Raw genomic sequence first — 25,175 nt, 5'->3', positions numbered from 1 at the left:
GCGGGTGCCCATAGAGGCCAAACAACATTGGGTCTCCAGGTTAGAGTTACAGGCAGTTTTGAGCACTTGGTGTGGCTGCTGGGAACCAAACCTGGGTCCTTTACAAGAGCAGCAAGTGCTGTTAACTATTGAGCCATCTCTCCAGTCTCAAGATGTCTTCACAGATCCTGGATACTAGACCCTTATCTAACAGTGACTTGCGAGCGTTTTCTCCCTTTCTGCAGTTTATCCGTTCTTTTCCTGATAGTGCCCTTGGATTCAGAAAATATGCTGACTTAGTGAAGTCCAACCCTTTTGTTAGTGGTGAATGTGTCAGTGCTGTGTCTAGTAGTCCACTGTCAAACCCAAAGACATGAGAATTACCGCCAACCATGTTTGCTGTCAAGAATGCTATCGATGCAGCAGCACCAGATCCAAGATGGCGGCCCGCCAGTGAAGGAGCTGGAAGAGATACGCAAATGTGGAATGAAAAACCTCCGTAACATCCAGGTTGATGAAGCTAATTTATTGGCTTGGCAAGGGCTTATTGTTCCTGACAACCCTCCATATGACAAGGGGGCCTTCAGAATTGAAATCAGCTTTCCAGCAGAGTCTCCATTCAAACCACCCAAGATCACATTTAAAACCAAGATCTACCACCCTTACATTGATGAGAAGGGGCAGGTCTGTCTGCCGGTAATTAGTGCTGAAAACCGGAAGCCAGCCACCAAAACCGACCAAGTAATCCAGTCCCTCATAGCACTGGTGAACGGCCCCCAGCCTGAGCACCCACTCCGGGCTGAGCTAGCTGAAGAATACTCTAAGGACCGTAAAAAATTCTGTAAGAATGCTGAAGAGTTTACAAAGAAATATGGGGAAAAGTGACCTGTGGACTAAAATCTGCCATGAGTGATTCCAGCAAGTTTGAGCAGAGCCCCTAAGCAGTGTACTCAGATACCCCGCAAAGCAGGACTCTGTGGAAAATTGACACGTGCCACCACCTGGCATCCACTTGTGGCAGTTACTAACTTTCTACAGTTTTCTTAATCAAAAGTGGTCTAGGTAACCTGTAAAGAAGGATTAAAAAATTCAGATGTTCAACCGGGCGGTGGTGGCGCACGCCTTTAATCCCAGCACTCGGGAGGCAGAGGCAGGCGGATCTCTGTGAGTTCGAGGCCAGCCTGGTCTACAAGAGCTAGTTCCAGGACAGAAACCCTGTCTCGAAAAATCAAAAAAAAAAAAAATTCAGATGTTCTAAAAAAAAAAAAAGAAAGAAAGAAAGAAAAAAAGAAAAGAAAAGAATAGTATTCATGCCAGCTGGGGCAGCACACAACTTTAATCTCAGCACTTTGGATGCAGAGACAGGTGGATCGTTGTGAGTTCAAGACCAGACTGACCTACATGGCGAAAATGTCGTTAAAAGGGGGGAGGGGTATCTTTTCAGCACTTATATAAAACAGTATTTTAATTTATTTCTGAAAGTGAACAGTAATGCAGAAAATCTGTGACAAAAAAAACCCAACATTTTAAAACAAAGATGGATCTGCCTCTCCACCGTCCTTGTTCACCTGACTCCCACACACTGGCAAGAAACTCCTGCAGGGAACAAAGGGAACTGTATTATCCTTCAAACTCCATAGTAGGGAGGGAACTGTCCCAGGGCAAGAGCAGAGCAACTGGTGAAGCTTGGCAGTGAGGAATTATCCCAAAACTGAGCTGCGTGTCTGAGACTCGCAGCTGGAGGAAGGCTACAGAGAACTTACAAGTAACAACCAGGCTTGGTGGGACAGATCTATAAGGCTGTCAGGCATTATAGGCAAGTAATGTAACAATCCTAAGCAATAGGATCTAAGTTCAAAACCCACCTAAGCAAGAAAACTGATCTCAGACCAGCTTAGGCAATTTAGTGAGATCCTGACTCAAAACTGGCACACACACACACACAAACACACACACACACACACACACACACACACACACACCGTGTGTCAGTGGTACACTTCTTGACTAAGGTGCATGAGGCTCCAGGCACTGGCCCAGGGCTCCCAAGCCCCTCAAGAGCCTCTGACCTAGTGAAGGAGGCTTGGGCCGGGAGAGGCTGGATCACGGGTACCCACATCATCAGATGGCCAGGGGACATTAAAGCTCAAACCTGAGCTGGGCACCTCTAGTCAGGTGGGGTTTGGTCGCAGAGACTGCAGTCACCACGTTTGTTCTGAGCACCGCAGCTGGGGAATACGTCCAGGGAGCCCAGGCGTGTCCTCCTATCCCCCCTCCCTCACCATTTCCTTCACCCACACCGACGCCCACACCTCCCACACCCACCCCCGGTTTCAGGGGCGGGCAGGTCTGGGCCCTGAGCTGGGCACGTGCACCCGAAGCCACCAGTGAGAAATCAGGGGAGCGCGGCCGCCCTCGCTCCGCCCCCTTCGGCAATCCACAACACTCTCACCTCCCCGGAAGGCCTCAGGACTTCCTAGAGCCTTGACCGGTGGCACTCACTCTACAGACCAAAACCACAACCATGTCACTGCGAGACTGCCAGGTATGCGCACCCCCTCGTCTGGATCCTCTTGGGTCCAGGAGTTGGCCCAGCGCCAAGCAGTCGGGAGCAAACCTGCAGGTCAGGCAGGGAACCTGGTCTTGAGTGCGCTGTTCCTCTGCAACTGAGGGTGGAGCGGACTTCGGAGTGGTTCCCAGTAGGGCATCAGTGAAAGCTCAGGCGCTGGCTTTGGCTTCAGGAAGCGTTTCATATGAAGTCCCCACCGGGGGCCGGGACCTTGAGCCCGTTTTTCAGATGAAGAAGACGAAGATCGGGGCAGCATAGCCACCTAATTTCCAAGTCCTGGGAGGTGCAGTCCTTTGCTGACCAGGACTAAAGATCATGTCCCACGCCCTCGGGATACACTGGCACTGTGCACCCTGACAGTCAGGTCCCTGAGGGCAGCTATTATAATCTAAAGGATTTCCAAGACTCCTCCCACACGTGTTGGCAGGGAGTACACACCTTGCTAGGCAGGTGACAAGTCAGACATCCTTCGAGATACACACCCGGGGCCCAGGCTTCCTTCCCATCACTCCTGCTAATGCGACTCCATTTACTGTCTCCCATTTGCCGAGTGACACTTGAGCTCACCTCACGGGGCCCTCTTAGATATCTTACAGAGGGGTGACCAAGGGGCTGGGGACTTAGCTCAGTAAACTCTTGGTGTTCTTTCCCTGTTATGCAGGCATGGAAGGATGCCGGTCTGCCCCTCTCAACCACAAGCAATGAAGCCTGCAAGCTGTTTGATGCCACCTTGACCCAGGTATGCCCTCCAAGAGACTCATGCCCTCTGAGGAGGGCTTTTGGCTGGTGAATGGTCTGTAAATCCCATCGCAGTAAAAGTTTGCACTTTGCCACAGAGGTCCAACAATATGGGAAGTGTCTCTGCCAGCCCCAGTACCCCAATTCCCAAGGTCCGTGGTTCAAGGGTGGACAGCAATGGATGCCCTGAGGGGGCCTGGAAATGCTGAACCTCCACAGGTGTTCCACTGGGTCCTGCTGAGGGTTTGTTGTGAGCTCTGCCACGAAGGATGGGGTCCTGTCCTGAGGCTCATCTCGTATTAACTGGGCTAAGACCTTCACCGATTCTCAGGCAATTCCACACCAATGAAGGATCTTGTAATTCAGGGTCCTGGAGGCTTATGGGAGAGAGGACGGGGTCTCAGAAGGAAGGTCCAAGCAGCCTTTTTGCCAGGTGCAATAGTGGAGGCTCAGAGAACTGAACTGTCTTGAGTCAAGGGTCATCCATGCTGAACCTCAGAGGCAGAGTCAACGTGCCTCTGAGTCTGAAGTCACAGAAAGCAAAAACTGGCCTTCCCATCTTCCAGCCTTTGTGTCTCTAACTGTAATGAACATGGGTCGTGGTCTGTTTGTCTGCTTGAGTCTCATGCTGTGGTCCAGGCTGGCCTGGAACTTACAGAGAGCTGCCTGAGTCGGTCCCCCAATTGTGGGATTATGGATGTGAGCTACCATACCTGGCTTATTGTGATTATTTTCTAAAGAAATGAAGCAGGAATTGCGTAAGTTGTTATGGTTTAAGTACAAATAAAACAGCGCTGTTCCCCCAAGTGGCAGCAGTGGGTAGCGGGCACAAGACCACGCAGGCCACAAAGGCAGCTAGGCCCAGGCAGGGAGCCACATGGCAGGTGAGAGACCGAGAGCAGCAAGCCCCAGGCAGGTAGCCCCAGAGTGGCCCGCCATCCATGAGGGCCAGGGGGTCCTAGGCAGGAGCCGCATGGTGGGTGAGAGACCAAGATGGATGGGCATGCCGTGCAGAGTGAGCTTAGATATTGATCTAGTGAGTTGTGGAAGGGAAAAGGGAGAAGGGGAGAAGGGAAAGAGCAGAGAGAGAGAGGGGGAGGGAGAGGGAGAGGGAGAGGGGGAGAGAGAGAGAGAGAGAGAGAGAGAGAGAGAAGGGGGTAGCTATGTCAGCAACTACCTCTTTGAGAGAGAGACGGAAAGGAAGAGAGTTCAGGCTGGAAGCAGAAGAAAGATCTGCCTGCCTCTGCTGTGGACGGGGGGAGGGAATGGGTCCAGGGCTCCTATTGGTACTGAAGAAGAGGACATGCTGCACCTCATCTCTTGGGAACGACTGCCCTTTCTACAGTTCTTTTCTGGCAGTGGGCATCCCCAGCCCTAAGAGGTTTTACCTGGGTAATCATGTGTATTTAATCTCATCCTAGAAGATCAATTAAGTTATACCTTCTTTGAATTAGGGTCCAGAAAATGCTCAGTGTTCTAGAAAGAAAAATAATTCAGTTCTGGGACTCCCTCAGCAGTGGAGCTTATGTGAGCCCCCAAGTTTGATCTTCAGTACTCCTGACCAAAAATATGGTCTAAGGACTCCATGCGGACAGACTTGTCTTGCATTTCTCATTCCAGTATGTCAAATGGACCAATGACAAGAGTCTTGGTGGCATCGAGGGCTGCCTGTCAAAGCTCAAGGCAGCAGACCCAGCCTTTGGTAAGAGAATAAAGCTCTCCCTAGGTAAAGGAGCGCCGTTCACATGCCCTGACAGTGGGACTTGCTTGGCTGGGGGAGGGGCACATTGGGGACAGTGACTGAGCTGACACTTGCACGGGGATTGGGGGATGTGATGACAGCTACTTTTGTGTTTGGAACAGCGGCTGAGCCCATGAGGATACCATTCCTTTAGAAGGCTCTAGATCTTTCTCTATTATCAGTTTGATGTAGAATATCAATTCCACTTCATAGATGAGGAAACCAAAGGTCAGTGACAGAGAGAGATGTACTTAAGTTCAGCTGGCTCTAAAGCCCAGAATCCTAGAACACCAGAGATGGCTCCTGAAACCTTGGTCAGGGATCTCAGGACTCAGGACATCTCCAGAGCCGGATGGAGATGGAGGACAGAGCCTAGCTCATGGGCAAGCCTTGGATGTAGTGGGCTGGGGAAGGTCAGTTCAGTACATTTCAGAATCCAAGATGTCTGGCCCGAGTATGGGGCCAGGTTCCTGGCATTTGAGAAGACTTATAAAATGAAGGTGGATGTTAGGGACATTTTTTTTTTTGTTGTTGTTTTTCTTTTCTTTTTTTTTTTAAAGATTTATTTATTTATTATGTGTACAGCATTCCTTCTATGTGTGCCTGCAGGTCAGGAGGGGGCGCCGGGTCTCATCATAGATGGTTGTGAGCCACCATGTGGTTGCTGGGAATTGAACTCAGGACCTCTGGAAGAGCAGTCAGTGCTCTTAACAACTGAGCCATCTCTCCAGCCCTTTTTTGGTTTTTCGAGACAGGGTTTCTCTGTGGTTTTGGAGCCTGTCCTGGAACTAGCTCTTGTAGACCAGGCTGGTCTCGAACTCACAGAGATCCGCCTGCCTCTGCCTCCCGAGTGCTGGGATTAAAGGCGTGTGCCACCACCGCCCGGCTAGGGACATTTTTAATACATGCAGCAGCCTAGCGTAGCTAAAGCTTAGGGCCCTACTAACCTGGCAAGGACAGAATGAGGAGAGACCCAGAGCAAAGCAGAAGAAGCCAAATGCAGCCACAGGGACAGCTGGTGGTCAGGGTGGACTCCGGCTGTAAGCAGGATCCGCTAGCTGGGCTGGAGGGTATCCTGGTATTGTGGTTCTTTTTTCCAGGCCAGTGTCAGTGGTTGAGTTCTGCAAATCAGGGGACAGCTGCCTTTCTGGAGATGGGGGAGCATGGGTAGGGCCTAGGACCTCACACCTTCAGTAAGGACCACCACCTGCACCTCATGTGTGAGAACAGCAAAATGGGATCACGGTCTGTGCCAGGGCCTCATTGATTCAGCTCCCTGAATGGCATCCCCTGGACATCCCAGGAGGTCTGATCTGGTTATAGCAATAATACCAGTCAGTGAGCTGGTTTGCAGCTTCTGCCGGGCTCATGAGGGCAGAGGGAAGTACTGCAGACCTCAGGGTTCGACAGAAAGCCCCCTTAGAAAAATAACCTCGGTTACTTAGAAGGTGCTAAAGGCCAGAGCTGAGATCCAGGTTTTGACAGTGGCGTCACACACAGCAAACCTGTACCCAGCCTGGCTCACACCTTGTAGAATGTGGGGCTGGGCTAGGCTGAGTGACCAGCTGTTTTCCAATCTTCTGCCAGCCATGGGTCACGCCATCACTAACGGCCTTGTGCTCATTGGCACGGGAAGCTCCGTGAAGCTGGACAAAGACCTGGACCTGGCTGTGAAGACAATGGTGGAGGTTTCCCAAAGCCAGGCTCTGACACCTCGGGAGCAACTGCATGTGTCCGCGGTGGAGATGTTTGCCAAGGGGTGAGGAGCCTCCCTGGGCTGGGGATTTGGACTCCAAGCTTGTGCAAGGTGATGATGACTCAGAGGTTGAGAGACTCACTAGCCTGCTCTGCCCCAGATTGAATGCTGAATGAAGAGGTGTTTAGCTAGGGTTCCCAGTGGTTAGGGTTCAGAATAGCTGTGGTTCATTTACATGGTTGTTATTTTAATCACAACACCTAGGAGAGGGAGAGAGGAGGAAACCTGTTTGCTTCCTGCCCTAAAGGTTGTATTTGTCAGCTTTCTGTTGTTGTAACAAAACACCCAAGACCACACATTTCTAAGAAAGAAAGGTTTGTTTGGGCAGATGGTTTCAAAGGCTCCAGTTCTTGGGCACTTACCCTATTGCTTGTGTTTTGTGGTAGTAATAGGTAGTAGAGGAAGCTGCTCACCTCATAGCAGCCAGGAGGGACCAAGGTCCTACTGTTCTCTTCAAGGGCATGGTTCCAGTGACCAAGTATCCCAAATCCTGGAAGGTTGCACCACAGGCTGAGACACCCAGCCTTCTACATACAGGTCTTTAGGGTATGTTCACAATTCTAATACTGTGCATCAGCTTTCTGCCTTCCAGATGGTTCCCTGTCTCCATTCCCACAGTCCTCTAAGGCAGACAGGTGAGATGTCCCTTAGAGTAGATACCTCAAACTGATGATGAGGAGTCTTAGACCAAGAAAGTCCCACCCCTTTCTGGTGACTCACTGAAGATGTGGGGTTCTCTGAGTGCCTCGTAGTGTTGGGGCAAATTGTCCTTGGCAATTGGTTAAGCCTCCATGGGCTGAAGAGAGGCTCCACTGATAGGGTGCTTGCTACACAGGCTTAAGGATCTGAGTTCAGGTGCCCGGCACCCAGTCAAAAAGCCAGTCCTGGTGATCTATACTGTAACCAGGTTGGGGGCCAGGGAGGTAGAGACAGACAGGCAGATGGATCCCTGGCGCTCATTGGCCCACTAGTCTGACTGAATTGATAAGGTCCAGGTTGAATAAGAGGCTGTGGAAACAAGGGGAGATCAATTGGAAGGGACACCTGATGTTGACCTCTGCCCCCCCACCTCAAACCTGTTTACCTGTTTTTCTCTTCTTTTAAAGCTTTATTTATTTTTATATTATGTGTCTTGAGTGTTTTTCTTATATGTATGTCTGTGTATCACATGTGTGTCTGGTGCCCAAGGAGAGCTGGAGAAGGCAGCAGAACTCCTGGAATTGGAGCATTGGAGCTACAGATAATTTTAAGCTGTGCTCGGGGTTCTGGGCACTGAACCTGGGGCCTCTGTAATAGCAGCAAGTGCTCTTACCCACTGAGCGTGCCTCCAGTTCCCTGGTTTTCTTCTTGAAGTTGAATGAAAGGATAAATTTTCCCATTTTATTTTATGAGGGTTTTTTGAATTTTAGGAGTGGGAACTTTTGCTGGGGGAACCTTCCACTAGAGGGAGTGGAGTTGTTCCACTCAGAGGGACCAAAGCCGAACTGTAACAACTTCACTGGGGAAGCCCTCCCCTGCTGGGACAGAGCTGTTACATAGGGGAAGTAAATGTAGCAGCTTACAATGAGGTACAACGTAATATAGAAAATACATACAGAGAAATGTCTCTAACCTTTTTTCTTCTGTGCAGTGTTGGATGTGGGTTCCAGAGCCCTGCCTGCTAAGCAAGCTCCAGTTTCCATTCCTAGCTCTTGATGGAATTTCCTGTTCTTAATTGGAAACATTTTTTCTTTTTCTGAATACTATTGACATACAAAGCAAAGGGTGTTATCACACATTGTTCTCCCACTGTCCGCAAGTCCCTGCCCCACCCTGGCTTCTTTTCTTCCTTCCCCCAAGAATGTCTCTCTGTTTTCACGTCACACATAGTTCATTGCCTTTTCTATTTCCTCCTCTCTTCAGATCACACCAATTTTAGTTTAATGACCCATGCGTGACACACATATATAACTATAATATATATATATATATATATATATATATATAGTATTATTTATTTTGTGTGCAGGGGTGTGTTATAACGCGTGCACACATGTCTGTGTTGATGAGGTGTACATGTGCCCTTGTGCTCAGAGGTCAGTGGAGGATGTCAAGTGTCCGTCCTGCCGCTCTCCATCTCAGACAGGGTCTCTCACTGAACCTAGAGCTGATGGCCTTTCAGCTAGACTGGGGGACCAGCAAGCCACAGAAACCCTCCTTTCTCCACCACTTGAGTTATAGGAACATGGTCATTCCTGAATTGTACTCTGTTGCTGGGGATTTGAACTCAGGTCCTCCTGCTTGCACGGCAACCACTTTTACCCACTGTGCCATCTCTCCAGCCCCAGACCTAATGGCTTAAAGCAGCTCAGGCAGAGAGAGACATAGGATGGCTTTTCACCCCTGTGCATGTGGACTTCATGCTCACTGTGTTCTTGGCTTGCAGGAACTTCCCCAAAGCTTGTGACCTCTGGGAACAGATCCTCCGGGACCACCCAACAGACATGTTGGCCCTGAAGTTTTCCCACGATGCCTACTTTTACCTGGGCTACCAGGAGCAGATGCGAGATTCTGTGGCTCGAGTTTACCCCTTTTGGACAAGTGATATCCCCCTTAGCAGGTACATGCCAACAAGAAGCCACATTATCTCATTCTTCAGTTCTCTCTTCTACTCTAAAGGTATAGAAACTGTATTGAAAGGTAATGAGACTCCTGCTACTAATCTAAAAGGCTTCATTTTTTTCATTTGATCTTCATCCCATCCTGTGAATGAGGTAGTACCATTGTGTATCAGTCAGGTAGGATTTGTTGCTGTAGTAACAAGCATCCCCAAGATTATATTCTCCAAAGCATAATACCCATACTTCTGTCGTTAGTTTTATTTTTTTAAGATAAGATCTGATTCTGTTTCCCAGGTTGACCTCAAATTTGTGGCACTCTTACACCTCATCCTCTTGGGTATTGGGATTACAAGTAATGAGCCACCATGCCTGACGATTCCTTGTTCATCTGTACAGGGCCAAGGATTCTGTGGCCATGCCCTTGTCTATTCTCAAGATGGCTAGAAAAATGACTGTGGATACACTAGTTGCTGCAAGGAGGAGTGCTCTCCAGAGGGCAGCTTAGGTGGCATCTGGCAAATTCAGAACCTGTAGGGCAGGATGACAGGCTAGAAATTCCCACAAAAGTCAACTTCCTCTTTGTATCTGACTGCGACCGGATTGGACGAGACCTACCGATGGTATTGAGAGTGTTTGTCTCTTAAGTACTCACATCTGTAGGTGGAGTTTTCCTGTCCCAGCCACCTGCTCCCAAAAACTGACACAGAGACTTAATATTACTTAGAAATGTTTGGCCAATTGCTCAGGCATGTTATTAGTAGCTCCTACATTTAAATTAACCCATATTTCTTTTTTCTTATAAATACATTTTTTAAAATATTTAATTATTTATTAAGCATACAATGTACTGCTGGCATGGAAGGCACCAGGTCTCATTACAGATGGTTGTGAGCCACCATGTGGTTGCTGGGAATTGAACTCAGGACCTCTGGAAGAGCAGCCAGTGCTCTTACCCTCTGAGCCACCTCTCCAGCCCTTATAAATACATTTTTTTTAAAAAAAAGATTTATTTATTTATTATGTATACAGTGTCATGTATGCCTGCAGGCCAGAAGAGGGCAGCAGGTCTCATTACAGATGGTTGTGAGCCACCATGTGGGTGCTGGGAGATTGAACTCAGGATCTCTGGAAGAGCAGCCAATGCTCTTAACCTCTGAGCCATCTCTCCATAACCCATGTTTCTTATCTATGTTTCTCCATGTGGCTCATGGCTTGTTACCTCATTTTCTACACATTCTTCTTCGGAGGCTGGCCAGCATCTCCTCTGATTCCGCCCTTCTTCATCCCAGTATCCTCAGTTTGATTGTCCCGCCTAACCTTATCCTGCCTTGCTATAGGCCAGTCAGCTTCTTTATTAACCAATGAGAGTAATACATGTTCAGAGTGTCCAGAAGGATTATTCCACGGCACACATCTGACATAAATACCTTTGTGGTGACCCTCGGAGTGGTACCTGACCACATGGCCAGGCACCATGGTTCAGCCAATGATGATTAAACAACTCCCAGGCTAACAGTACCTGACCTACCTCTTGGCAAATGTTTTAGTTTGTTCATTTTTTGAGATAGGGTTTCTCTGTGTAGCCCTGGCTGGCCTGGAACTAGCTCTGTAGACCAGGCTGGCCTCGAACTCACAGAGATCCCCCTGCCTCTGCTTCCGAGTGGTAGATATTTTTAAAAGTCATCTGCAAGCCACTGCTCTCCAGTAAAAGCTGCCATTTGCCCATGTGACAGCAAAAGTGACCCCTGAGTCTTAGACAGCAGCTTCTGTTCCACTCACACAGGATAGAATCCCTCTGCCCCTTGTGGTCCACTGTCTTGGGGCTCAGTGCCTGGCTGACTGATGGGAAATGCAAGTGTGTGGTCATTCAGAATACATGGGCCACAGTGGAGGGTGCACTGGACAGACGGGGCTGGAATATGGTGCTGGGACGTGGTGGGCTGGTCAGTGGGTGCTCCCAGGCTTTGTAAAGGATGATGAAACAGAAGTCTGGGCAGAGCTACCCATAGAGCCGGGCTTCCCAGGAAAGTGCCTCTAGACCATGTCGTCCACTGCGGAGAGACCCTGATCGATGTCTGAGGAAGTAGATCTTGCTGAGGAGTGGGCCAGCTATGCGGGCAGCATAGGGTTCTGGGACAGGTTACCAGCACTTTGTCTCCCACTGGAGGAAGTTCAAAAGGAGGACTGCGAGCTCAGCTCCTCTCTGGGTTGGGGGCATTGTAGGAAGAGGCCGCTTGTTCATCCCAGCCACCCAGAACCAAAATAACCACACAGAAACTCTATTAACTAAAACACTGTTTGGCCCATTAGCTCTAGCTTCTTATTGGCTAACTCTTATATCAATTTAACACTTTCTATTAATCTGTATATCGCCACATGGCAGTGGTTTACTGGCAGAGATTCGGCATGTCTGACTCTGGCGGCTCCATGGTGTCTCTCTCACTCTGCTTTCTTCCTCCTAGCATTCAGTTCCATCTTTCCCGCCTATCTAAGTTCTGCCCTGCTATAGGTCCAAAGCAGTTTCTCTATTCATTAACCAATAAAAACAATACATAGACAGAAGGACCTCCCACACCAGGGCATGAGTCGTCTTTCAGTCTACCTCTTGCTGAAGGTCTGAGCGGTCAGGGTGTCAGCAAGTAGCTCTACGCAGCCTGCTTACAAAGGGGACAACAGTGATCAGATTGGCACCCTCTGCGTCTCTCCTTGGTTCCATCTGCGAGAGCCCCTGTGTCCAAACCCAGTCACATACAGGCCAAGGCGTGGACTCCAGCCGATCCTGTTGGAGGACTCCTTCCCACCCGCTCCTATTCGGCTTCCTGGGTACTGAAGTCTTTGTTCTGTTTCCAGCTATGTGAAAGGCATCTACTCTTTTGGGCTGATGGAAACCAACCTCTACGACCAGGCACAAAAGCTTGCCAAAGAGGTAAGTGGGCCCTTCTCAAGGTGTGAGGCCCTTCCGGGTATGGCCCCTCATGTTAGGAGGACTATGCAAGCCCACTCACCACCTTGAAGTGTCCTCTTGGGAGGGGCTATTGTTAGGGCAAGCAGCTACCTGTCCATCACTCCTCTGAGCCTCCCAAGGTTCCTGGAGCAGATGAGGCAGTGAGACTCGGGGAGGTGGTGGCTTTTACACTTTAGTTACCAGAGTGGCATGCTTCTGTGAGTGCCAGTTGGCTCTAGAGCCACAGGGCCCATCAAGACTGGAGCATTACAGGAGAGCCATGCAAACCTTGGTTCTTCCTCCTTGAATTTCACCTTTCCACTGGGTCTGGCCATGACCTATGAGGCTTGAGGTGAGTGGAGATTTCAAAGGTCAGGACCGGATCTTGTTATCCTCTTCCTCCCTGAGTGTGTGTGTGTGTGTGTGTGTGTGTGTATGTGTGTGTGTGGTGGGGTCTTTGTCCTGCCCACAGGCACCACTCACCACTCATCATCCCAGTGGAAAGGGGCGGAGCCAGTATGGAGCCTGCTAGATGCTTCAGCCTCAGACCCTGTGTTCTGTATTCTGAAGGGATGTGTTGGCCGATCTGGAGCTATGGGTACTCCCCTGCAGATTTGAAACCAAGGTCAAATGACAAGCCTGAGTGCAAGGTAGCTCAGACTCTGCAAGTCCTTTTCTGCCACCTTTGTCTTTGCAAGAGTGGAAACTAAGGTTCAAGGTGGCATTGCCATGCATAGAGAGTGACATATACCCTTCAGAGTCACAGCTGGCACTCGTGATGCCTGCTTCTGCTAATGGTCTCTGCCCACACTGTTAAATACCTTGGTGCACAGACAGGAGAACTGTAACTCAGAGAGAAATGAGGCAGAGCCCTCCCAAGGTGGTAAAGCTCAGGGGTCAGAGTGGCAAGGTGACAAGCTGATTCCAAAGAGAGATGTCCAAGCAGACGCAAGTCTTAGAAAAAACAAGATGTGGCAGAATAGTGTCCCGCCCATTACTCTTTCCTGCCCCTTGCTCCAGCTCTCCTGGTACTGTGGGCCACGCTGACCTTAGCCCCAGCCCCCACAGACTGTTGCTAGATATGAAAACAAGGCTGTGTCCCACATGTTTCCACAAGGCAAGGGTGGATAGCACCAGGCTCCACTGAACTACAATAACCTCACGAGGTGACAAAAAGCCCATCAGGTCCACCTCAGGCATGAGGGGCAGGCAGAGAGTTGGAGTTTCCCAGGGAGCCTTGCAAGGGCTCCAGTTGAGTGAGGATGCTGGTCTGAAAGAACAGGGCTGAGTCGTATTTCCCAACTGCCCTGTGTGAAAGCAGCATGCTTAGAGGGGTTCCTTAAAGGGGTGCTCAGGATGTACCACATCCCTAGCTGTCCAAAGGCTTTGCAGACATGTCGTGGGACCCCTGTCTTCCCACATGGAGTGGACAAGACTGTGAAAGCTGAGGGCCAGGAGCAGGAGCCAGAGATTGCTGGGGACAGGTTACCAAACCCTTGCTGCAGGTGCCAGGCCAGCACAGTGGCACTCGTAATTCTAGGCACCAGGGAAAGCAGGCCTAAGGGACTCATGATTTGGTGTGGGGCCAGTGATGGGGTTGCAGTGAGCCCCACTTCCCTGCTTCATGTCCAGAACTTAGGAGGTGCTCAATAAACGTGAATTGACCTGGTGAATAGATAGACAGGGAAGTAAGAGCCAGTTCGTGTGTCCCTGTGCCTCACTGTGGAGCTCACAGTTCGTGTAGATTTTTGTCATTAATGACAGTATTCCTATAACCAGTTGCTTCTCCTGTGGCCATCTCCTGAGTTTAAGTGGGAGGGGCAGCCTCTTGTCATTTACCACCAAAGGGTGTGACAGTCTACACTGTTCTCATAGTCCTGAGAGGTAGGCAGTCCTAGAAGCTGTGATGGGAAACTGAGGTACTGAGCTCCTGGGTAGCAGAGTCCTGATCTCCTTGAGCCCCAGTTTCCTCCTCTGGGAGGCCATCAGTGTTGTCCTCCTCAGCAGCCTATTGTGGAGGGTAAGGAACACATTGGTACCTCTCCACACCAGGCACATAAGAAATGGGGGTAGTGTTGGGACTGTAATTACTCTGAGTTAGAGCCCAGTCCCACCAGGATAAACCCCATTTTCTTTGTCCTTAATCCCCATTTTCTTTGTCCTCCTGTCTCCTACCTCATGCAGGCTTTAGCTGTTGAGCCGACGGATGCGTGGTCAGTGCACACTGTTGCCCATATCCATGAGATGAGAGCAGAAGTCAAAGATGGGCTGGAGTTTATGCAGCACACCGAAGGTCACTGGAAGGTATGAGTCGAATCCTGCTAGTGGTCATCTTCTGGATCATCCAGTCTGATCCCTGGAATTCCACCAAGGCTTCATGGGTGGGGCTTACAGACATAGCTTAGTTCCCCAGGAGCTTCGGTTCAGCTTGGAGGCATCCCTGACAATGAAGCATCCTTTGGGAGCTCCACAACACCCCAATATCGTAAGTGATTGTACAGTTGGGGTATGCCTGGAGCATTTTGCTTTGAAAGGAATAGGCCAAAAGGGTGCTGGGGAAATAAGAACTCAGCAAGAGTGGGCATATTTAGGACCCTGAGTTGTATGTGCTTCTACTGCTGCTAGCAGGCTCCACGTGGGATGATAGAGTATCCTTCTGGACCACATGGTGCAGTGGGTGGGAGACAGGACGATGGGTGTGGTCCACTGATGTAGGACTGGCATATGGGGATTAGGATGGTTCAGACCCTTAGTGCCTAGCCTGACCCTTTCCATGGCTTGACCCCTCTGTGGCCTCATCGTCCCCATTCCCTACCCCCAGCTTTACTCATCCATGCTCTTGACTGGTTGGTGCTTCCTCTGGGGCCATTTCCTCCTTGCCCACTAGATGTAGTGGTCCTTCTTCCTCCATGTGTGCCGGTTTTCTCTGGACTTGCCTCTGGCACCTGACTTGTTCACCTATCCCAGTGTCCTTGCTGCCCTGTCCTGTACCACAGCAGGCTCCAAGGGCGCCACCAGCTAGGGCAGCAGGTCCTTCCCAGAGCTTGCCACTGAGTAGGAGATGCTCAGGGCTTCAGAGACCAGGCAGGGTGCAGTGGCCACCAGCATCACTCTTGAGCAGTCCCTAGGCTAGGACTGTGATTGACAACCAGGCCAATCCCCAACATCTCCAGGCATGGTTCTAGGTGCAGCTGGCTTACAGGGAGGGTTATAAACATGCAGCTCATTTTAAAGATGTCCAGACTCCAGGGTCTGGAAAATTCTAGTGGACACTAGGAACCTAAAGCCTGAGAGGCTCATTTTACCTGGGGTTCCCCAGGCAGATACTGCAAGGTTTTGTGGGTAGGGAGTCAGCTCGTCAATGCTCACCCAGCAAACATTGCACCAAGTGAGCATCTCCCCAGCCCAAACTCAACTTCTGACCCTCTGTTTCTGCCTCCCTGGGATCACAGGTGTGCTGGGATCACAGTGTGTGCTGGGATCACAGGTGTGCTGGGATCACAGTGTGTGCTGGGATCACAGGTGTGATCCACCAGGCCCAGTGTATTCGATGCTGGGGATTGAACCCAGGGGTTCACGTGTGACACCAACGGAACCGTCGGCCCAACCCACCTTCACTCAGACTTTCTCTCATTCTTCCTGCAGGACTCTGACATGCTCGCTTGTCATAATTATTGGCACTGGGCCCTGTACTTGATTGAAAAGGTAGGATATTTGGCTCTTTGGCTCGTCTCACCTAGTGCAGATGTCCAAAGAAGAGCCCTAGCCCCCACTATGTGTCTGACTTCCATGCAACACCTCTGTGTGTTGGTACAAAAGATGGTGTCTTCGGATTTCTATTGCTGCAATGAAACACCATGACCCAAAGCATGTTGGAGAGGAATGGATTTATTTAGGTTACGTTGTCCATCACTGAAGAAAGCCAGGGCAGGAGCCCAAATAGGGCAGGAAGGAACCTGGAGGCAGGAGCTGATACAGAGGCCATGGGGGAGTGCTGCTTACTGACTTACTTATCATGGCTTGCTCAACCTGCTTTCTTATAGAACCCAGGACCACCAGCCCAGGGATGGCTCAACGCATAATGGGCCCTCCCCCATCGTTTACTAATTAAGAAAATGTCCTATAGGCCTGCCTACAGCCGGTCTTACAAAGACATTTTCTTAATCGAGTTTGCTCAGATGACATAAACCTGTCCAGCAGAGATGGTGTCTGAAGCAATACAGCATTCACATTCCAACAGTTTTGGAGGCCGAGCACCTCCAAGGGATTTTCCACTCTTGGGAAGTGAAACTCTATGGCTTATTAGCTACTTTCCTATTGCTGTGATGAAACACTGTGGCCAAGGCAACTTGGAGAGGGAAGGGTTTATTTGGCTCACGGCTCAGCGGCTCGGGAGGCGTAAGAGCCTCCATCGCCGTGGGGAAAAATGGTAGCTGGTTGTAAGCATGGCAGCAGGAACTGGGCTCGGGCACAAAACAGCAGGGATTGAAGTAGGGTGGGGCCTTAAGCTCTCAAAGCCCACCCCTAGTGACATACTTCCTCCAGCAAGGCCATACCACTTAAGCCTGCACAAACGGCGCCACCTACTGGAGACCAAGTATTCAAACATCTGAGCCCATAGGGGACACCTTCACACCACCTCAGGTGACTTGGAGCCAAGTGCCTCTTTACTGCTTGGGATACTGGGAGGGTCTCAGATTGGATCTATATTACCAGAACTAATGCTAGGATGAGAAGGGGCAGGGACGGAAGATGGGGACGGGGAGCCACCCATGTGTCAGGGTGCTTCTTGTAGCACTGTGACTGTAGAGAAAGACACGGAGGCTCCTAAGATGCCCAGAGAGAAAAGTGTAGGCGAAGTGTAGCCCTCACGATACAAGGGTTAGGCTCACCTTCTCCCTTCTCCACACCAGGGCTGCCACTGAACCCTGCCCATCTCCCTTGGTGGGTGGGAGGGGGCTCGGTCAGCTATTCCTCACGTGTTTCTGAGCATCACCCTTTGACTTCTCCTTTGCAGGGAGAATATGAGGCTGCGCTAACCATCTATGACAGCCATGTAAGTGCATGCACATCCTTACAGTTTGTGACTACAGTTGGTCTTTGTCTCTCATAACCTCTGAGCCAGTTGACAGTGTCCTGGCCAGAGCAAATGGTGGGAGAATTTCATGGGACTGGCTGTTGTCAAGAGCCAAGTCCTGACTCCTTGTACCACGGAGTCTCTGCTGACGCGTCTAAGGCAGTCTCTGACCGTCACCGTCCTTTCAGATGGGTATTCCTAATGAGGTAATTCATCTGTCCATAGGGGGTTTGGTTTTGTTCACTTCTTTTGTTTGTTTTTGTCTTTTCAAGACAGGGTTTCTTTGTGTTGCCCTAGATGTCCTGGAACTCCCTTAAGTTCAAGGCTGACCTTGAACTCACAGAGATCTTTTGCCTCTACCTCCTGAGTGCTAGTATTAAAGGCATGTGCACCACCTCCAGGCTTTTTACTTTATTTTGTTTTTGTGACAGGGTTTCTCTCTGTAAAAGCTCTGACTGTCCTAAAACTCGCTTTTGTAGACCAGGCTGGTCTCAAACTCACAGAGCTCTGTCTTCCTCTGCCTCCTGAGTACTGGGATTAAAGGCGTGTGCCACCACTTCCGGGCTTGTTCACTTATTTTAACTTTAAAAAAAAAAAAAAAAAAACAAGAGCCAGGCCTAGTATACACTCCTTGATCCCAGCACTCAGGAGGCAGAGGCAGACAGATCTCTCTGAGTTTGAAGCAGCCTGGGCTATATAGTGAGTTCTAGGACAGCCAGAGGTACATAGTGAGATCCTGTCTCAAAAAAAAAAATTACACATGATGTGTATGCATGCCATGACGTGTGGGAGTCAGAGAACTTGCAGGAGTCGGTTCTTTCCTTCTACCATGTGAGTTCCAGGCGTCAGGTCAGGCTTGGCCTTACAAGTGCCTTTACCGAGCCACATGGCCAGTTGTGTATGCGTATGCATGTGTCTTAATTGTTTAAAGATTTATTTTATTTTATGTCTTTTGCATGCATGTATGTATGTGCACTGCATCCATGCCTGGTGCCTGCAGAAGTCAGAAGAGGGTGCCAGATCCCCTAAAACTGGAGTTATAGATAGTTTGTAAGCTACCATGCTCACTTAGTTAAGATTTTTATTGCTGTGAAGAGACACCATGACCATGGCCACCCTTTTTTTTTTGTTAATATGTACATGTATTTCCTTTTCATCATTGTTATTTTTAAATATTTTTACTGATTTGTTTTTATTTATGTCTGTATGAGGGTGTCAGATACTTTGATGTTACAGATGGTTGTGAGCTGCCATGTAGGTGCTGGGAATTGAACCTGGGTCCTCTGGAAGAGTAGACCGTGCTCTTAACCATTGGGCCATCTCTCCAGTCCCCGACCATGGCCACTCTTATAAAGGAAAACATTTAATTGGGACTGGATTACAGTGCAGAGGTTTAGTCTGTTTACATGGTGGCCTGCAGGCAGACATGGTGCTGGAGAGGTAGCTGAGAGTTCTGCATCTGGATCCACAGGCAGAAGGAGATTGCCCCACTAGGCCTAGCTTGAGCATGTAAGACCTCAAAGCCCATCCCCACAGCGATGTACTTCCTCCAACAAGGCCATGCCTCCTAATAGTGCCACTCTCTATGGGCCGAGCATTCAAACACTAGAGGGGGCATACCTATTCAAACACCACACATATGTGTGTTGAGAATCGAACCCTGATCCTCTGGAAGAGCAGTCAGTGCACTTTCTCTGTGCAGGCCACATTTGTGGCTCAGATGACAACTCTGGCTGTATCCATGGCCCTGTTGTTATTTTGCCCTCTGAGCCTGGCCTCCCGTGACTCTTGTCTTCCAGATCCTCCCCAGCCTTCAGGCCAGTGGTGCCATGCTGGATGTGGTGGACAGCTGTTCCATGCTCTACCGTCTCCAGATGGAAGGTAGCCAAGTCTCTTCCCTTTCTCCACCCAACAAGAGAAAAGCATGGTTACTGGTCCTAAGGGTGGGTGCTCAAACAACAGGCCTCGGGATAAATGGGTCTGCCTATAGCTTTGCGTGCGAGCCTATGCAGCGGTCTCCATGCCAGTCCAAGGCAAAAAGGGCCTCAGCTGTCCTTTTCTATTCTCCACCCCTCCTTGGAGTAGTGGCCTTAGGCTCTGAACCTTGCCATTCCCATAGCCTGCCTGGCAGGCCTTTCGGGACCTAGGTGGCACCTGGCTACTGGCTGATGCCTCTTTTTCCTGGATCACAGGAGGTGCTAATTTCCCAACTCTGACATTGCAGAGGCTTCTCAGCCTGTCACCCTAGGCTTCACAGTTGCCCTGACGGGTCTGGCTTCCTGCCCATGGCTGGAGGCCAGATGATGCCCCACAGAGAGAGATGCTGAGGAAGGCCCGAGCTCCAGATCCCCACTGTGAGGGGTGAGGTGGGGTACTGAGTGGCTGGCAGGCTGGGAAAGGCCTCTCACTTCCCCATTGTAAGGCAAAGATCACTGTTCACTTTTTTCTGGAAGCAGGGGAGTATTTGAGACAGGTTTTCTCTGTGTAACTCTGACTGTCCTGGAACTCACGCAGTAGACCAGGCTGACCTTGAACTCACTCATGTCTCTGCCTCCTGAGTGCTCGGATTAAAGGCATGTGCCACCACTACCTGGCCCTCTCTGTTCAAACCGATGCGTAGATATTCAGGGTCCTCTGGATGGGTGGGGATGCCCTAGAGAAGAAAGCTGAACCTAGTATCCCAGGGCTGAGAGGGAAGAAAAGGAGGTGGAGGCTGGAGTCTGGGGCAGAGGTGGGGATTGTCTAGAGTCAGAAGATTCAGATTTAAGGAGAAGGGTGTTATTTATTGATGCCTCTGGCTTTCATTGAATGCCCGTTGTGTATCAGGTGCTAGGCTTAAACAATGTGTTTATATTTTGTATGTGAGTATTTTGCCTGCATGTATGTCTGTGGAATGTTTGTGTGCATGCTGCCTATGGAGGCCAAAAGTGGGAGTTGTCTTCCCTGGAAATGGAGTTATAAAAGGCTGTGAGCCACGTGCAGGTACTGGAAACCAAACCCAGGTCCTCTAGAAGAACAGCCAGTGCTCTTAACCACTGAGCCATCTCCCCCCAGGTACTAGACTTGTGATTACATAGGGAAAATATGAAACATGTGTTTTGGGAGGTCTGAGGGGGTTGGAAATAGTTTGATAGCCAGTGACAATTTTTCAAATTTGCTTTCACCTCATGGATTGGTTGCTTTTCTAGGAAGACAAGGAAAGCACAGGCCTTGGTGGCCCCACTCGTCGCCCTGCCTCTCACTGGGACAAGATTGGATAGGCTTTCGAGGGATGTGGGTGCAGGACCAAGTGTGAGACACACTTCTGCCTCACACCGAGCCCTTGGCTCCTCTTCTTGTCCCCCCAGGGGTGTCCCTTGGCCAGCGGTGGCAGGCTGTCCTACCAGTGACTAAGAAGCATACCCAGGACCACGTCCTTCTGTTCAATGACGCTCACTTCCTGATGGCCTCTCTGGGTGCCCGGGACCTCCAGACCACACAGGAGCTGCTGACCACCCTGAAGGAGGCCAGCGAGTATGTGAAACCCTGAGACCATGCAGTCTGCCAGCTGAGAGGGTGAAGGAGTGCAAGGGCCGAGCCAAGGCCTGCTAGGGGTCACCCTGACTTCTTGGGGGAACCTTAGAGTGAGGTCCTGCTGGTGAGCATGGCTTTGAAGATGGGTATTCTCCAGATGGGTGTTCATGCAAGTGTATATTTCATAGGTATCTGCTTCCAGGAGCCCAGTTGGTGTCTTCTTTGCTCTGAGCCTAAATTTATCTGTTGGAAATGGTGCCTTCTGGACTGACAAGGGTGTCCTGGGAGGATACTTTGGTATCCATGGTAGTGCTGGCTGTTGGTGCCCAGGCTCTGCCAGCGAGGTCTGCAGTATTGATCTCTCTGCTGTGCTGTTACACCACTTTCTAGATGAGCAAACTGAGGCTGGGGGCAGGGAGCCCTGTTCTTTCCCTACATTGGGCAGATGTCTCCTGTTCCCTAAATTTGCATCCCTTGCCAGGGCAGGACTTTGTAGAGTGGATGCTGAGCTTTGGTCTTGGTGACAGGTCCCCAGGAGAGAACTGCCAGCACCAGTTGGCACAAGATGTGGGGCTGCCCCTGTGCCAGGCCCTTGTGGAGGCTGAGAACGGGAACCCTGACCGAGTCCTAGAACTTCTTTTGCCAATCCGCTACCGAATCGTCCAGATTGGGGGCAGCAATGCCCAGGTAAGCCAGCCGTGGACAGGGAACCAGAAGCTGGAGAGCCTGGCCTGGCAGCCGAGTGTCTCCTGTGTAGTTGGTACTTGTCGGGTAGGTGTACTCTTGTTTCAGGCTGACACTGGGGTTTGTGAAGAGGGTGGGTGTGTGTCTCAGTGGTTCCTGTGGGTTGGGAGCCCATCCCTGGTCCGCATTGCAGGTGCCTAACTTGCCTAACTGACATCATAGAGAGACGTCTTCAACCAGCTGTTGATTCATGCGGCCATCACCTGCACTTCCAGCGTCCATAAGAATGTGGCCCGGTGAGCACTGCCCTTCCTACGGTCAGCCAGGCGTGGGTTAGTTCCCTACACAGGATCTTAGCCAGGCGTGGGTTAGTTCCCTACACAGGATCTCTGTATGCATACACCGGCCTTGACATGTGTGCTTCTGCTTTTGGGGTTCAGAACGCAGGGAGCAAATAGGGATTTGGTTCTCTTTCATTAGCAGGCTCAACATGATAAAGGGTACAGCCAGACCCCCAGCAGTGCAGGTGATGGCTGGGAACATTTGTACTACTTTGAACTCAGAAATGCCATGGACACATGTCCTTGTTTTTGTCATTCCATGTCTACATGCAAAAAGCCACATGTGATGCTGTAGTGATTGAGCCTCCTGGGGGACCTGCTATGGGGCCCGTGGTCACAGAAGGATGTGGGCTGTGTGGACAGAGGAGCGGGCTGAGGCAGATGCTAGGGTGCAGGATGGCCCATACTGGAATAGATGCTACGCAGCTCAGGTCCTACCCAGGAGAGGTGAGGTTGTGCAGGGGAGAGAGGCGGCACAACTACCTAGGAAGACACTGCAGGGGTGGGGCATCCCTTCCAAGTGCCCGCCTCCTTTTGCAGTCCATCCCCTGCACAGGCAAAAGCCCTCTGCTGTGGTTTGGGATGGTTTGTGTATGGCCCCCTGGCTTTCAGGTATTAGACAATGTGTTCCCCAGGTTGTAAGTGCTGAGAAAGGGAAGAGGGTTGGGAGATGAGAACCCCTGGAATGGGGTCCTGGGGCTCGCCCCCAGAAGATATTAAAGTCATTCTCCAGGGACCACAGGAGAATGTTATAGAGTAGAGCCACTTGGTTTGCATGGCCTCCTCTGCATACAGCCATTTGCCTCTCTGCTTCTCTTCCCAGCCAAGGAGCCTCATCTGGAGCCAGACAGGGCCTCCATATTAGACTTCCAGTCTCTGAAACCTAGCTAAGTAAAACATTTAACTTTACAAAGTACCCAGCCTCAGATATTTGTCATAGCAGCAGAAAGTGGACTGATACATTCCTTCCCTGGCTGTGGTGTTGTCCCCTACCTGCGTACCAAGTCCCAGCCCCGTCACCTCACTCACTCCCCACGGACCCACCACTGTTAATCTGTTTCTATCTTAATCTCCTCGGGTATTACCCAAAAACAAACCAAACACAGACATGGTGGTTGCTCACATACCAGACTCAACTCAACTAGACAACTCATTGTGTAGAGCTGAAATGTCCCGCACCATAGTCCAGCAGGGTTCAGTTTCTGGTGTGCTCCTCTTCTGGGCTTAAAGCTTCTCGCTGTGTCCTGTTTCCCCTGAGCACTTAAGAGAACAGATTCTCATATGCTTCTTATAGGGACACTAACCCCACTGTAAGGGTCATACCCAAAGGCCCTCCCTCCTAAGTCATGCTTATGACAAGGGTGTCAACATTTAGCCACAGTAGGGACTTTACCTCTGGTTGATCTTATGCTTGCTTTCTTTAAGTCAAGGCTTCCCTACACCTATCTACCTATTCTTTCACTTGCTTTTCATGACTCAGTCTTACATGTGGCTTCTTGCCAGACACCAGGCCTCTTGTCCCTCTGGTCCTCAGCATTAGCCTGTGACAGGAGCATGAGCTATGACATCTTGAGCCATGGCTTCCGCCTAAGACAGGCAAAGCCACAGTGACAGCCCGACCCTGGAGTCCTTATCGCTAGTGTTTGTCTCTAAGGCAGAACCAAAGTAATATCCAACTGACTGTACCCATTTGCTCCTGCCAGTCTCGCTTTTACATTCTTCTAGAAGGTTCTATAACAAAAACCTCTCTGTGTTTCCACAGGAGCCTTCTGATGGAACGTGATGCCTTGAAACCCAACTCACCCCTGACTGAGCGGCTCATCCGCAAGGCAGCCGCTGTCCATCTTTTGTAGTGACCCAGGCCCCTACCTTGGCCTACAGCTCAGTGCTAACCTCCTGCCATTAGGTTGACTGTCTGGTTGGGTTAGGGTTAGGAAATAGCTGGGCCTGCTCGTCAGAGAATAAGGTAGAATTCTCCAAATCAGTCTTTGGTGGAAATAGGGGACAGATGTTAATTTTGAGTGATATTCAGAATTCCTCTCAGGGTCAACATGCATTTTTAAGCCTCCAGAACCAAAGCACTGCTATTATTTGCAGGTGCCTTGAACATTGTACTTTCTTGTTCTGAAGCTGGCAGGCAGGGCAGAGCTGTGGCCAGCTCAGCTGGGAGGTATCCAAGCGCCTCCCACATACCTGGCACAGTGAAACTTTTCATTATTTTCCCTTCTCTTCTACACAGGGCCTGCTGTCCCATTTCCCTGGGGAGGATTTCAATGAGCTGCCCGGGGTCCCAGCTAGCAGAGGCTTTTCCTTTTGGGAGGGGGTAGGGTTGAGGGAGGATGTCAGAGTCCGATGCCCCAGCATTAACTACTTTTCCCTCTCTGGACCGGCATGGAGGAGATGGGAATAAAGACATGATTCACATGGTTTCATTTTGGGTGGGAGATTCTTTCTCAGTGGTCCCTCATGAAATCCTGAGTTCACATCCTGAAGAATTCCTCCGTTTATTCTCCAAACAGTCTTAATACCATAACATAACTGAGAGTGAAATACATTAGCATTCTGTCTCCTAGGTAACCAAGTGAATGGCCTTTTGTCATGTCCACAACTACCTGTCTGCTCTGTATGCTACTACAAAGAAAGGGGCAAAACATCCTGACCTTTTGTTAGGTTAGTGACAGCCTGCCTGGCAGGATACGTGACCCATCTCAGGTTGGCCTATGGCTTGATGGCTTGGCTGCCATGCCATATAGAAATATGGGCCTACGGGGGGGGGGGGGGATCTGCTTCATTGACCTTGGTTGTCAGCCCCAGACTACTGCACCTGCCACCATCCCCAGAGATGAAGGGAAGGGTGGCTTCTGCCTCCCCGAGGGGATCTAGTGGTGCCAACTGGAGCTCCTCTTTAAATTCCACATGGAAGTGGAGCTGGAGGGATGTGCCTTCCTTGGCCAACCTCTGATTCTGCTTGTATGAGTGGGTCTCAAACTCACAGAGATCTGCCTGCCTCTGCCTCCCGAGTGCTGGGATTAAAGGCTTGCGCCACCACCGCCCGGCAGTCTGCCCCTGCTATTACACCACTTTCTGCTATGATTTCTCTCTGGTTAGGAAGTGTGAACTCTTTATCACCCAGCCACTCAGTGGCTTCCACTGAATACCTGCCTGTAAAAGTGGGAGTATAGGCTTTAATGAAGGAGGGTATGAATCTACCAGGACAAAACACTGATTTAAAG

General features: G+C 50.2%; 2 protein-coding genes across 3 annotated transcripts; both read left to right on the top strand.

Moving 5' to 3' along the window:
- Window positions 1–465: 465 nt before the first annotated feature.
- Window positions 466–889, top strand: LOC121461499 (ubiquitin-conjugating enzyme E2 L3-like). The gene has a single exon (XM_041672581.1). The coding sequence runs from the start codon at window positions 466–468 to the stop codon at window positions 862–864; it is 399 nt and encodes a 132-aa protein (XP_041528515.1). The 3' UTR covers window positions 865–889.
- Window positions 890–2,409: 1,520 nt separating this feature from the next.
- Ttc38 (tetratricopeptide repeat domain 38) lies at window positions 2,410–24,369 on the top strand. Of its 2 annotated transcripts, none has more exons than XR_005976185.1 (14): window positions 2,410–2,524; window positions 3,210–3,287; window positions 4,907–4,988; window positions 6,615–6,786; window positions 9,209–9,382; window positions 12,234–12,309; window positions 14,512–14,631; window positions 15,973–16,032; window positions 17,345–17,383; window positions 19,204–19,285; window positions 20,752–20,917; window positions 21,445–21,604; window positions 21,795–21,897; window positions 23,705–23,743. XR_005976185.1 is itself a non-coding variant. In XM_041672618.1 (14 exons), exons 1-14 carry the CDS (start codon window positions 2,504–2,506, stop codon window positions 23,793–23,795), a joined length of 1,395 nt encoding a protein of 464 aa, XP_041528552.1. In that variant the 5' UTR covers window positions 2,410–2,503; the 3' UTR covers window positions 23,796–24,369. The 2 variants fall into 2 exon arrangements, 1 of the variants encoding a protein (XP_041528552.1); XM_041672618.1 differs by having other exon boundaries at window positions 21,824–21,897; window positions 23,705–24,369.
- Window positions 24,370–25,175: the final 806 nt, after the last annotated feature.

This window comes from Microtus oregoni, unplaced genomic scaffold (assembly GCF_018167655.1).
Source record: "Microtus oregoni isolate MIOR12 unplaced genomic scaffold, Mior012 000022F_ref0000154, whole genome shotgun sequence".
NCBI classification, from domain to species: Eukaryota; Metazoa; Chordata; class Mammalia; order Rodentia; family Cricetidae; genus Microtus; species Microtus oregoni.
This window is presented reverse-complemented; position numbering and strand designations above follow the sequence as displayed.

Bases quoted from the DNA above. Each gene is read 5' to 3' on its own strand.
- Ttc38 (XM_041672618.1), top strand. From the start codon at position 2,504: ATGTCACTGCGAGACTGCCAG. The intron at 9,383-12,233 runs GTACATGCCAAC...TTCTGTTTCCAG, and splicing joins AGTGATATCCCCCTTAGCAG to CTATGTGAAAGGCATCTACT. The intron at 14,632-15,972 runs GTATGAGTCGAA...TTCTTCCTGCAG, and splicing joins ACACCGAAGGTCACTGGAAG to GACTCTGACATGCTCGCTTG.
- LOC121461499 (XM_041672581.1), top strand. From the start codon at position 466: ATGAAAAACCTCCGTAACATCCAGGTTGATGAAGCTAATTTATTGGCT.